This window comes from Phoca vitulina, unplaced genomic scaffold (assembly GCF_004348235.1).
Source record: "Phoca vitulina isolate PV1807 unplaced genomic scaffold, GSC_HSeal_1.0 scaffold90, whole genome shotgun sequence".
NCBI lineage: Eukaryota > Metazoa > Chordata > Mammalia > Carnivora > Phocidae > Phoca > Phoca vitulina.
In genome coordinates, this window is record NW_022589793.1 from 482,049 (window position 1) to 495,747 (window position 13,699).

The 13,699-nt window shown below is 36.1% G+C and overlaps 1 protein-coding gene across 1 annotated transcript in view; it reads left to right on the forward strand.

The window, feature by feature from the left end:
* The first annotated feature begins 2,459 nt into the window (after positions 1–2,459).
* The window catches only part of LOC116626773 (ATP-binding cassette sub-family A member 3-like), a 177,460-nt gene continuing 166,220 nt past the window's right edge, over positions 2,460–13,699 (forward strand). The window contains exons 1-4 of the mRNA XM_032396276.1: positions 2,460–2,519; positions 2,888–3,143; positions 10,624–10,754; positions 12,835–12,988. Of these exons, the coding sequence (XP_032252167.1) occupies positions 2,460–2,519; positions 2,888–3,143; positions 10,624–10,754; positions 12,835–12,988 (601 nt within the window). The remainder of the gene's footprint in view (positions 2,520–2,887; positions 3,144–10,623; positions 10,755–12,834; positions 12,989–13,699) is intronic.

Consider the following 13,699-nt stretch of genomic DNA (forward strand, 5'->3'; position numbering starts at 1 on the left):
TGTCACCATTGCAATCTGTTGATTGTCTCTTCCTGTGCAACCTGAGACTTGTGGTTTCTTGTATGCTGAATAATTTTGGATTACATTCTGGACATTTGTGTATTGAACTATGAGACTCTGGGTTCTGTTTTAAATCCTATGGGGGAATATTGATAGTTTTGTTTAGCAGGCAATTGACCTGTTACAGGGTTGCCAGATTTAGCAAATAAAATAAAGAACACCCAGTTAAATATGAATTTCAGATAAAGTATGGATATTTTTGTATAAGTATGTCCCGCCAATATATTTGTTATTTATCTGAAATTCAAATTTAATTGAACATCCTGTATTTTATCTGGCAACCCTCCTTGGTTAGGTTTAAGCTGCAAGTTCCAACCCACCTCTGTGGGCTGTGGTTGCAATGTCAATTCAGTTTTTTTTAATTTGTTATTTTTTATTTGAGAAATTGACCGTGGTTTCAGGCACAGGAACAATATAAGTAATGTTTTTTAGGACATGTTAAACTGTACTATAAGACTTTGGAGTATGATGCAAGTTTTATTTATTTATTTATTTATTTATTTATTATTGAAGTATAGTTGACACACAATGTTACATTAGTTTCAGGTGTACAACATAGTGATTCAACAACTCTTTATATTATACTGTGCTCACTATAAGCATAGCTATCACTTGTCAGTATACAACACTATTACAATGCCATTGACTGTTCCCCCTGTTGTTCCTTTCATCCCTGTGACTTATTCATTCTATAACTGGAAACCTATACCTCCCACTCCCCATCACCCACTTTTGCCCATTTCCCCGGCTTCCTCCCCTCTGGCAAGCACCAATTTGTTCTCCATATTTATGGGTCAGTTTCTACTTTGTTTGTTTTGTTTTTTTGATTCCACATACAAGTGAAATCACATGGTATTTTTATCTTTCTCTATCTGACAGACACATTTCACTTAGCATAATTTCCTCTAGTCCATCCTTGTTGTCACTGTCAGTTCAGTTTTTTTTTTTTTAAACTGTGCTGTTCTATCTGGATCTTCCTGGATCTCAGTCTTATAGCTCACTGATCAAAGTGATTAGTGTGCTAACTGGGATGAGATCAATTTATGCTCAGACCAAGGCTGAGCTCCTCCTATTCCTCTGTCTCTCCTATACCTTTAGGTTCTCTGAGGCAGTCTTCATCTTGATCTTCTGGCCAGAAACTACCCTTTACCATGGGTGCTTGCCACTCAAAGTTCAGAAGCACTTGAGGTGCTTCTCCTTGCTGCATTCCCTGGTTACTCTTTATGGTTCACTCACTGACAGGACGTGACACCTTTTAGTACTAATGCAATACACACCACATCCTTCTCTCCCTTTAGTATGTCTTGAAGTCCAGTTCTGATTTTGAAAGCCCTATGAGACTGCTAAAAGTGGTGCATACAAAAGAAATTCTGGCACATGCTGCAATATGGATAAACTTTGAAGACATTTTATGCTGAGTGAAATAAGCCAGTCACAAAAGGACAAATACTGTCACAATGAAGTGACACCTATATGAGGTACCTAAAGGAGTCAAATTCATAGATACAGAAAGTGGAATGGTGGTTGCCAGTGACTGGGGGAAGGAAGGAATAGAGAGTGATTATTTAATGGCCATGGAGTTTTAGCTTGGGAAGGTGAAAAAAATTCTGGGGATGGATAATGGTGATGGTTGCACAACAGCATGAATGTGATTGGTGCCACTGAACTGTACAACTAAAAATGGTTAAAGTGGCAAATTTTATCTTGTTATATTTTATCACAATTTTTAAAAAGGTCATAGCCTTTTAGCCACCCTCTCCATAGTAGCAAATCACCCCAGGGGAATATGTTGTTAGGTAAGTACTGTGATTTTTCTGATTTTACAGATGATAAGCAGCTATAAGTTAATTATTTTGCTTAAAATTTTACAGCTTGTGAGAGAGTTAGGATTTGAACTCAAACAGCCCAACCTTAGATGCTGGGTTCTCAATTACTATACTCTACTCTTCATACCATGAGGAAAGGATTACAGTCATTTTGAATACACCTAATGCCTAGCATAGAATATGGCACAGAGTAGATATTAAATAGGAAATTTTCAGAATTATAATTTGTAGGAATTTATCTCAGAGCCTATCAGAATTATAATTGACATTCCAGATTTACAGTTTACATCTTTCTTTGCAAATGTGGGGCTGCAACCTATTACATTTTGCATCTCTATCATCTAATACTTTCATACATATTAGAAGACCATCAGATGTGAATATAATGAATTAATATAAAAATAAGAGAAGACAAGTACTTATTGCAAGTAGTTATCTTTCAGGATTGATAAAAAGAGTAAAACAATGAAGTAATCCTTTCACTTGGCTAAATTTAACATTTTTGCCAGGCGATGTAAGTTTTTTAAATGTTTACTTCCTTCTTAGAGTTGAAATTCCATTCTTTGCGATAAAATGGATTTGTTGTGGCTCAACCAATTTGCAGTCCTCCTCTGGAAAAATTTCATTTTAAAGGTAAGCGGAGGTGTCTGTGGGAAATGGTTGTAAAAGCTAATGAACCTGAAGGGGAGAACTTTAAATAGCTTTTTCCCTCATTTTAGTGTATGGGTTTTTGTTTTGTTTTGTTTTGTTTTTGTCCCTTTTGTTCCGTGGCTTAAGGTAGCAATTCTAACTCTGAAGAGTACCCATAGGATAAATCAATGGAATAGATAATGAAATGTGGAAAAGGGTGAAAAGGACAGGCTAGTGAGCCATTCGTATTGTAGAACGGAGCTGAATAATATGTTTAAATTGTATACACGTATATGCACAAGAGTATAGATTCACACACACATACATATACACAGACTCTTAATTATCACAGTCCTTTTGTTTCTTTGCAGAAAAGGAGGATACTTTCTTTAATTGTGGAAATCTTCATGACAGTCTTCTTCTCTCTATTGATTTTGCTTCATCGCAGAGATATAAAGAAGACGTTTCAGAATGTTACTGTTTTCAAGCCTCTTCCTTTGATGACCCCGCCTGATTTCTTCTTTAATAGGAGCTATGTATATGAATTAGCTTATGTGCCTTCTAAAAGTGTTGTGGTAAAAAATATTACTGAGATGGTGAAAGAGATGTTAAATACCAATTTTTCAGGTTAGAAATTGTGATGTCTAAAATGTTTTTTGTAGGGCGCCTGGGTGGCTCTGGTTAAGCGGTTTCCTTCTGCTCAGGTCATGATCCTGAGGTCCTGTGATTGAGGCCCATATCGGGCTCCCTGCTCAGCGGGGAGCCTGCGTCTCCCTTTCCCTCTGCTGCTCCCCCTGCTGGTGCTCTCTCTCTCTCTGTGTCAAATAAATAAATAAAAATCTTAAAAAAAAATAAAAAATTTTTTGTAGCATAATTATTAGTTTGTTTTTGAAGAGACATACTTCAGTGACCATAAACTTGTGTATTAATCTCCTGAATATAACATTATGATCTCTGTAACATAATATCAAACATATTATTGGCATAATCATAAACAAAATATAATACTTAAAATTAGATGATGGAATTAGGTAATTGTAAATCCTCTTTGTCTCTGACTGTGTTCTCAAATTAGGGTGAGCACCTGATAGCGTGCCAAAGGGACACAGAACCTCAGGATGACCTGAGTAGTTTCTTCTTGGATGCATGCATAAAGTCTACATCGAGATCATTAATTTTAAACATTTTAATGAAAATATTAAGTGTGATATATTTGAAAAGAAGAGTAAAGCAGCCTAGACAATCCTCATCTCCTTATACTCGCCTCCCTCTGCATCCAATTTCTCTTCTCTGTCTCTAACGTTAAAAACACTGTCAGAATTTTGGTAAGCATCTCTCCCCTTCTTGTCTCATGCTTTTATACATGTGTGTGGGTTTGTTCTGTTGTATACTCATACAGTCATGTTTTTTTCCCCTCATCTTAAGGGCAGGGCTTTGAGATGGGCGGGGAGGCTAGATGCTATCTATTTACTTTGCCATCTTAAAAAACACAAAATGTTACATTGTATAACTTAATGCAAAATTCCCATGGATTTTAAAAATAGAAACCATGAATTTCCAAAGAACATTAGTGCTTGTGATGGGCTGAAAGTTACCTTTTAAGTATCCCTTTATGTGGAGGTGGAGGATAGAGGACTGTTATGGGAAAGTCTAAGAAGCATTGTTATTGTGTCCTATTGAAGCCTTCATGAGAAAGTGTGTCTGAAGACTGGAGTAGAGATCTGATGGGTTGAAAGTCTATGGCAGCATTTGTTAATGTCTAATATAGTAAAGTGCTCATTTAAAGGGAAGGAAGCTGAGAGATTTTCCTCCTCTTGATTGGGCCTGATTACCTTGTTAGGTAGTTTCTGTGGAACCAACTCTAGCAAAATAGCTCAGTCGATATGAGAGGATATGTGTAAAAGTCTTGATTTGGAAAGCTCCCATATTCAGATTTTAGTGCTACTCTGAAGAATTTTAACTTTTTAAAACAACTACTCGGGCGCCTGGGTGGCTCAGTCGTTAAGCGTCTGCCTTCGGCTCAGGTCATGATCCCGGGGTCCTGGGATCGAGTCCCACATCGGGCTCCCTGCTCAGCGGGAAGCCTGCCTCTCCCTCTCCCACTCCCCCTGCTTGTGTTCCTGCTCTAGCTATCTCTCTCTGTCAAATAAATAAATAAAATCTTTAAAAAAAAAAAAAAATAAAAAAATAAAAAAAAATAAAACAACTACTCATTAGAAGCTTTTATTTATTTTTTATTTTTTTAGGATTTTATTTATTTATTTGAGGGAGAGGGGGAGAGCATGCATGGACAAGTAGGGGGAGGGGCAGAGGGAAAAGCAGACTCCTAGGACCCCGGGATCATGACCTGAGCCGAAGGCAGACATTTAACCGATTGAGCCACCCAGGTGCCTCTAGAAGCTTTAATATACCAATTCAAGGGCACCTGGGTGGCTCAGTTGGTTAAGCAACTGCCTTTGGCTCAGGTCATGATCCCGGAGTCCTGGGATCGAGTCCCACATCGGGCTCCCCCTTCTCTGTGGGGAGCCTGCTTCTCTCTCTGCCTCTGCCTGCCACTCCCCTTGCTTGTGCTCATTCTCTCTCTCTCTGTCAAATAAATAAATAAAATCTTAAAAAAATATATACCAATTCAAGTTCAAATAATATAGTATCTGAATAGCATAGTATAGTGTATCTACTATTAGTATAATTGTGATTAGAAAGCTGGTGTTGGGTAAGACTTTGATGTTGGTGTTTGATAACTTGGTTTAATCAATACATAGTAATAATGTCTGTTAAAATCTGTGGTAAAGAATTCTTGAGGATTATATAGTACTTTACTTTGAGCACAATGATCTGGAAGGGCCCCTATCCACACACACACATTTGATTTTGAAAAATTTCAAACCTATGGAGAAAATGCAAATATGCTGCAATTTACCAAGTAACATTTGCCACATTTACTTTTTTATTCACCCTCTATACACACACATATATATGCACATATATAATATGTATGTAAGTATGTAAAACTAAAAGAATATATATAAAATTACTGGATTTTTTTTTTTTTTTGCTGAACCATTGAGAATAAGTTGCATCATGACACATCACCTTCATATGCTGTATGTTTCTCCTAATAAGGACATTGTCCAATATAACCTTTACAATTATTATACCCAAGAATTTTAAAATTGATACAATGATGTTATCTAATATACAGTCAATATTTATATTTTCCTAATTGTCCTAATGAGGTTCTTTAGAGCTTTTTCTTTTTCTTTTTTGTAATCCAGGAGCCAGAGTTTTTTTTTTTAAGATTTGTTTATTTATTTATTTATTTATTTAGAGAGCATGCACCAGTGAGTGTAGTTGGGGGAGGAACAGAGGGAAAGAGAGAATCTCAAGCTGATTCCACTCCTCAAGCGCAGAGCCTGACTCGGGGCCTGATCCCAGGACCCTGAGATCATGACCTGAGCTGAAACCAAGAGTCGGACACCCAACTGACTGAGCTACACAGGCACCCCCCAGTTAGAGATTTTTAAATATTCATTGGGGTTGACAAACTTTTATGTAAAGGGCCAGATAGTAAATATATTAGGTTTTATGGGCTATGTAAGTTTCTATCAAATAGTCTTTTTTTTTTTTTTTTTTAAGAGCACTTTAGAGATGTGAAAAACATCCATAGCTCACAGGCCCATACCAAAACAGACTGTGGGGTAGATTTGACCTGCACAGGACCATAATTTGCTGACCTCTGGCTTAGGATACTTTCTTAGACAGCTTTTTTTTTTTTTAAATTATGTTATGTTAATCACCATACATCACATCTTAGACTGCTTTTGTTTTTGTTGTTTTGTCTTTAATAACAGTGATAGTTTTAAAAGACTAGGTCGATTATTTTGCACAAGGCTTCTTAATTTGTATTTGTCTGATTGTTTCCTTACATTTAGTTTCAATTTGATCATTTGTGTTGAAAATATTACATCTTTCTTATAAGATCTTAGTGAATCACTTTTGGAAGCATATTAGCAGTTTGTTCCTCAATTGGTGATATCATGCTTGCTGATTTTATTCAGGTGGATTTCCACCAGACTTTCCATTGTCAAGGCAGTTTTCCTCTTTGTAGTTTATAAGGAATCTGTCAGCCTAAGTCAGAGCACTTTCAGCACCCTAGAAGCTTCCTTTGTGCCACGTGGCAGTTATGACTCCCCCAAATTTAACTATTTTAACATCTAAGACCATAGTTAGTTTTGCCTGCTTTTCACCTTATGTAAATGGAGCTATTCACTATGTCCCATTATAGCATTCTGGGTTATATACGATATGTATTATGTAGTTTTTATGTGTGTGCTTTTACTTAGCATTATATTTGTAAGAGTCATCCAAATTGTTGCGTGAGATCATAAATCACTAATTTTCTTTATAGTATCCCATTATGTTAATATTATGCAATCTGTTTATCTGTTTTTGATGAACATTTGTGTAGATTCCAGATTTTAGCTATTATGAGTAGTGTTGTTATGAACATTTTTATAAGAACCTTTTGATGAACATATATACACCTTTCTGTTTGGTATATAGCTAGGAGTGAAATTGTTGGGTCATGAGGGATGTAACTATTTAGATTTACAGAGACGTATGAGAGTTTCAGTTCCATATCTTCACCAACACTTGATATGTTCTATCTTTTGACAGGAAGTAACTGATAAAGGCATTCTTGTCTTGTTCCCTGTCTCTGGAGAAAATTTTTCAATATTTCACCATTGACCAACATATTTATTATATGTTGTTTGTAGATGTTCTTTATCAGGTTTAGATAGCTTCTTTCTATTCTTAGTTTGCTAAGATTTTTTTAAAATCAGGAATTAGTGTTAAATTTTGTCAAATGCCTTTTCTGTGTCTATTGAGATGGTCATGTGATTTTTCTTATTTTTGTTAATATAATGATTTTTCAACTATCAAATCATCCATCCATTTACTTGGGTTTATTTTATGGATTTTATTTGCTAACATTTTGTTAAGAAATTTTACATGCATGTTTAAGACTTTATTTTTAAAATTTTATTTATTTGAGAGAGAGAGAGAGGGAGAGAGCATGAGTGGGAGGAGGGGCAGAGGTTGAGAAGCAGACTCTCCCCTGAGCAGGGAGCCCAATGTGGGACTCGAACCCGGGACTCCGGGATCGTGACCTGGGCCGAAGGCAGACGCTTAACCAACTGAGCCACCCAGGCAGCTCAAGACATTAGTCTATTTTGTGTTCTTTGTTCCATGAGTTGTTGAGAGTGTATTGCCTAATTTCCATGCAATTGGAATTTTTCTAGTTATATTTTTGTTATTGGATTTAGCTTAATTGCATTGTGTAGAGAACATATTCTGAGTGATGTAATCATTTGATGATGATGATGATTTTTGACCCTAAAATTGTCCCAGATTTAGCCAGTGGGTTTTTTTTTTTTTTTTTAAAGCAATGTCCTTTTGATGTATGTTTGTCAGCTTTTGAGCACTTTCACTTTCTAACAGAACTAGCTGTTCAGGCTGAACACATTGTACTTTCTCTGCCCCAGAACTAGATTCAACCAATGAAGTGGTCTTAATTTCTCTTTTTTTAGGGATGATATTAAGAAACTAAGGTATGGGAAAAATAAGACACAGAGAGAGAGAGAAACAAAACCCTTCCCTTTGCTACCAGTTTCCCTTCCTGAAGGCACCAGTAGGGAGGTCACCACTTAACCCTCCACTTATAAGTGGGTCAGAATTGGCCTCCTGTTTCCTTCTCCCCTCAGGGCCTGATAGATCTTTGTAAATGTGCTCAGCGTGTCTGTCTCCCCACAATAAAACATAGGGAAAAACAAGTACTAGGTGTACTCATTACTACTGGGGTGTCTTTGCTTCTAGACTCTTTTAGTAGGATTTTTTTTAAAGCATGATTTTATGTCAATACTCTCAATGCCACCCCAAATATAGGCCACTTGTTTTTCTTCTCCCATTATATATTTGTACCTCCTTTCTCTCTCAGAGCCCTAGATCCTAGCAGCATCAATGTACTCATTTGCCCAATCTTATAGAAAAGTATTTCTGAATTACTTACATTATGTACTACTGCCCTAACACACTTAACACTATTTCTTTGCAGTTCTTTTTCTTCCTAGAGTATATTCAACTAGGGATATATGTCAACATACTGTGCCTAAAATTCACTTGGGTTAATTCTTTTTCTTCTTGTGGTTGTTATTAACTTAATATCTATTTAAGATTCACTTATATTCTTATTAAGTTTTAGTAATTATACCCCTCTGTGTTGTTTTAATTTTATTTTTGAGTATGTAAAAGATTAACAATAAACAAAAGTCAAACCTGTATTAAAATGTATAATTAGATAACTGACATAGCCTCCACATCCCTTCTAACCTGTTCTCATCCCACCCATAGGGAACCAACACTGTTAGTGCCTGATTGATTCTTTTTGTGTTTCTTTTGGTATAAATAATGTTTCTGCACGTACGCATGTATTTCTGGGTATGTGTGTGAGTCTGTGTATGTGTGTCTATATATTTTCTCTATATATTTCTTATTCTCCTTTCTTAGACAAGAGCATACTGTATACATGCTTCTATAGTTTGGTTTTTCTTTCTGGTAATATAGTGGGATGAAACTCATCTTTTTTTTTAAAGTAGGCTCCTCACGCAGCATGCAGCACATGCAGGACTTGAACTCACAACCCTGAGATCAGGACAAAAGCTGAGATCAAGAGTCGGACGCTTAACCAGCTGAGCCACCCAGATGCCCCAAAAGCTCATCTTTTAATACACCTTGTTATTCACCCATTGTGTTTCCATATAAATTTTAGAATTGGCTTGTAATTTTCCATAAAAATTGTTTGGATTTTTTTTGAAATATTTTATTTTATTAACGTTTTATTTTTATTTTATTTATGATTGACATAAAAACTGTATATATTTAGGTCATATAAAATGATGTTTTGATATACATATACCTTGATTATCACAATCAAGCTAATTAACATATCCATCAGCTCACATAGTTAACCAGTTTTTGTGGTGAGAACTCTTGAGATCTATTCTAGAAGATTGATATTTTATGTTTTGTTTTATTTAAATCCAAGTTAGTTAACAAATTGTTTGGATTTTTACTAGAATTACACCGACTCTTACGTAGTCAATTTTTACAGAAAAGACATCTTTACAGTATGGTTCTTTGCACACGTTATGTAACTTTATTTTAAAAATCTTATTTCTCGGGGCACCTGGGTGGCTCAGTCGTTAGGTGTCTGCCTTCGCCTCAGGTCATGATCCCAGGGTCCTGGGATCGAGCCCCACATCAGGCTCCCTGCTCGGCGGGAAGCCTGCTTCTCCCTCTCCCACTCCCCCTGCTTGTGTTCCCTCTCTTGCTGTCTCTCTCTCACTGTCAAATAAATAAAATCTTCAAAAACAAACAAAAAAAATCTTATTTCTGTCCATAATTATTTATGTTTTCTTATAAAGAGGCTATCGAAGACTTTAATAATCTGTTTACTTTGGAAATATTTTAATTCTTAAGAAAAAGCTTTAGTCATTTAAGTTACCTGTATGTGTGTGGTTGTGTGTGTGTTGTTTTGAGAGTGTGTTTTTTAAAATTTCATACAGATTATTTGTGAATAAGAAAAGTAACTGCTACTTTTATTTATTTTATTTTTTAAAAATTTTATTTATTTAAAAATTTTTAACTTAAATCCTACAATTGTTTTCTAGAATACAATTTATTCTGCCATTATTTTTTGAAATACACCTTCTACAGAAATAATTTTGACACTTATTTCCTTCCACATTTTTTTTAGTCACTAGATTTCAAACTACAATTGAAAAGTTCCCCTTGTCACAGTTTACCTTAATATACAGTTACTGTAATGATTAAATATTGTTTATCATGTGTCCCAACTTTTACAAAACACAAGAATTTTTGTGTACCCCAGATACCCATTAGGTCATCTGCAATGTCAGTGTTTGAGTAATAATGTTTTAAAATGTATTGTGTTATGACAGGATTATGGTAGTCATGGTACAGATAGGGATAATCGTTAGACATTTTCCATTTGTGTGATGACTTACTGAGATTTTTCTCTCCGCAGTTCGAGGCTTTTCTTCAGAAGCACAGTTTGAAAAGTACGTTGTGTCTGAAAAGCAGCCCATGGTTCACGTGCTGGCTGCCATTGTATTTGACCATGACTTCAGAAACAGCGATGACGGTTTGCCACTTAAAGTAAGACATTTTTGTCTAAAGACTTTATAATTATATGCTAGGTTTCAGAGATTTAATGAGATATAGGTAACCTCCCCATTTTATAAATGGGAATAATTGTAAGTTGCCCAAGATCCTTACTACTAGTATATAACAGAACAGGGATTTGAATCTTGTGCCAACTTATTTTATTTTAAAAATATTTTATTTATTTGTCAGAGAGAGAGAGAGCATAAGCAGAAGGAGCAGCCGGCAGAGGGAGAGGGAGGCTCCCGCTGAGCAGGGAGCCCGATGCGGGGCTCAATCCCAGGACCCTGGGATCGTGACCTGAGCTGAAGGCAGCTGCTTAACCAACTGAGCCACCCAGGCATCCCCGTGCCAATTTATTTTAATACCTGTGCTTTTAACCATTACATTATACTGATGTATACTGATGTATAATGTGAGGAGAAAACTGTTATCTGCTACCTTATGGTATATATTCAGAAAATAAAGTAACAGGAACTTTAGTAAGGATATTCACTTTACTAATCTCCCTGGCCAGGCAGATGCTTCCAGTCTTGCAAATGGTGGTTAAGAAAATAACAGTGTAGCTAGGTAAAAAAGATGGGTAGCAATGTCTGTTCCCTGTTTAAATACCTTCTGGAATTTCAGATAGTGCATATCTGTAATATGATATTTGAACTTTTTAATGGGCTAATTTTAAGTGTAATTGCCATTCTAACTTTGTATCTGAAGTGACTTTTATAACAAAGCTATTATTACATGAAAGTTAAAAGCAAAAACACCTCACTCATGTCTGGATGTCTTTTAAGCTGAGGTAGCTCCCTTTCCTGGGACTGTGAACTTCAGAAGGAGTTTTTATGATGCCCTCTTATTAGAACAGGCCACCTGCTGCTTGTTTTTGCTTTGGTGAATTCCTCCTTTTTTGTACTTTTTTGTACATCACCTCCTGTACTCTCCCTGCACCAAAACCAACTCTTCGGGAACTTAGCTGATTTTCCTGGGCAAGACGTATCTCTACCATAGATAGCACGATGATCTAATAAGAACGCAGAAAAGACCATGTCACTGTGCTGTGTAAAAAGCTCCAGGGGTTCTCCATGAACAGGTCATCAGTGACCTGTTTTCTGAAGAGCCCTTCAGCCTCGTGTTGCCTCTTCTTTCTTTGAACTTCATGCTCTAGCAATCTCCAACCAGTAGTATGTCCTGTGTGGTCTCTTGCTTCTCTGCCTTTGATCACGTTATCCTCTTTCCTTTTGATGCTCTGCCTGCCCTTCTTTTTCTGGGGTAACTCTTACTATTAATTTCTATAAAACTCTTGCTGTAACTACCTATGCAAAGTCTTCCCTTCTCTCTTCTGTGCTCCCCGAACACCTCGTTAGTTCCTCGAGGTCAAGAATTGTGTATTAATAATATTTAAGCATGCTGTAGCTACTTAAAATGTTGCTTTCGAATTACTGAATTATGTGAATGTTTGCCCAGACATGGTGCACTTGCCTGTTTCTTCTCACCCTACTGACTACTCAGATCTACCATAACTTACCCTGAAGTTGGCTCAGCTCTCTAGATACATCATTTTCTTTTCATGTAATATTTAAAATATGCAGCATTCTACATTTAAATTTTATTATCCCTACTCTTATTATATCTGGGCTTTTTCCTTTTCTGTTATTCACTTTTTGAAGAGGGAGACAATCTTTACCATAATTGGCTAACATAATAGGAAAGAAAAGTAATAGAACTGTTTGAGGTCTCACCGAGTTAGGCAAGCCAGCTGTGGAGATAGAAAAATACATTTGTAATGATCAAGGTACCACTGTTGGCGTCTTTGTAACTCAGAGACAAAATGCCTGAAGATGATAGAGCAGAGATATAAATTTAATTGATTTCTAACTTTGACTATGATTATGGCACATGAGGCTTGCTGCTTGTCCCTTGTGTCAGTGGTACTGTCATTTCTTATCATTTAGAATCCTGAATTGCTCACTCTGTCCTCCAAACACAAATTTTAGCTTTGTATTTTCTTTTCCTTTCATTGCTCTTGCTTTTTAGCGTTCATTGGTCTTACATGTTGTTTGTTTTCTATTGTTTATTCTAGGTAAAATATCATCTGCGTTTTGGTGCAGGTACTGAGAAATCTTCAAATTTGCTAAGCTCCTTAGAAGCTACTGGATGGAATACACATCTTCTCTTTCCAGAGATACCTTCTCTAGGACCCAGGAACCCAGTTGGTGATGATGGGGGAGATCCTGGTGAGCAGTCCTCCAGCATACTTACATTAATATTTTGGTTGCAAGCTAGTAGTCATATCAACATGTGTGGATCATTTTTTTTCTATGAGTGAAAAGTTTATTCATTGTGGCAGTACATTTTTAAAATTGAGTTTTTATTGTAAAAACAAGCATATAGAAAACCTTATGCATTTGAAAAATATCTTCCTAAAACTGTAGATCATTTCCTGAACTTTATCAGTGTGTATCCCTGCATTTATATAGTCTTAGTTAGTAAAAGTTGGCTCTGCTGACTTAATAGACACATCTTCATAAACTAACATTGCCTGCATATTTATGGTTCTAAATTATTTTTTTTTTTAATTTAAATTTTGGTTAGTTAACAGAGTGCAATATTGGTTTCTGGAGTAGAATTCAGTGATTCATCACTTACATACAATACCCAGTGCTCATCACAGCAAGTGCCTTCTTTAATACCCATTACCCATCTAGCTCATCCCCCACTCACCTCCCTCCATTTGTTCTCTATCCTTAAGAGTCTCATGTGGCTTGTTTCCCTCTTTCTTTTTTTTTCTTTTCCCCCTTCCCATATGTTCATCTGTTTTCTTTCTTAAATTCCACATGTGTGAGATCATATGGTATTTATCTTTCTTTGACTGACTTATTTCACTTAGCATAATATACACTAGCTCCCATCCACGTCATTGCAAAAAGCAAGATTTCATTCTTTTT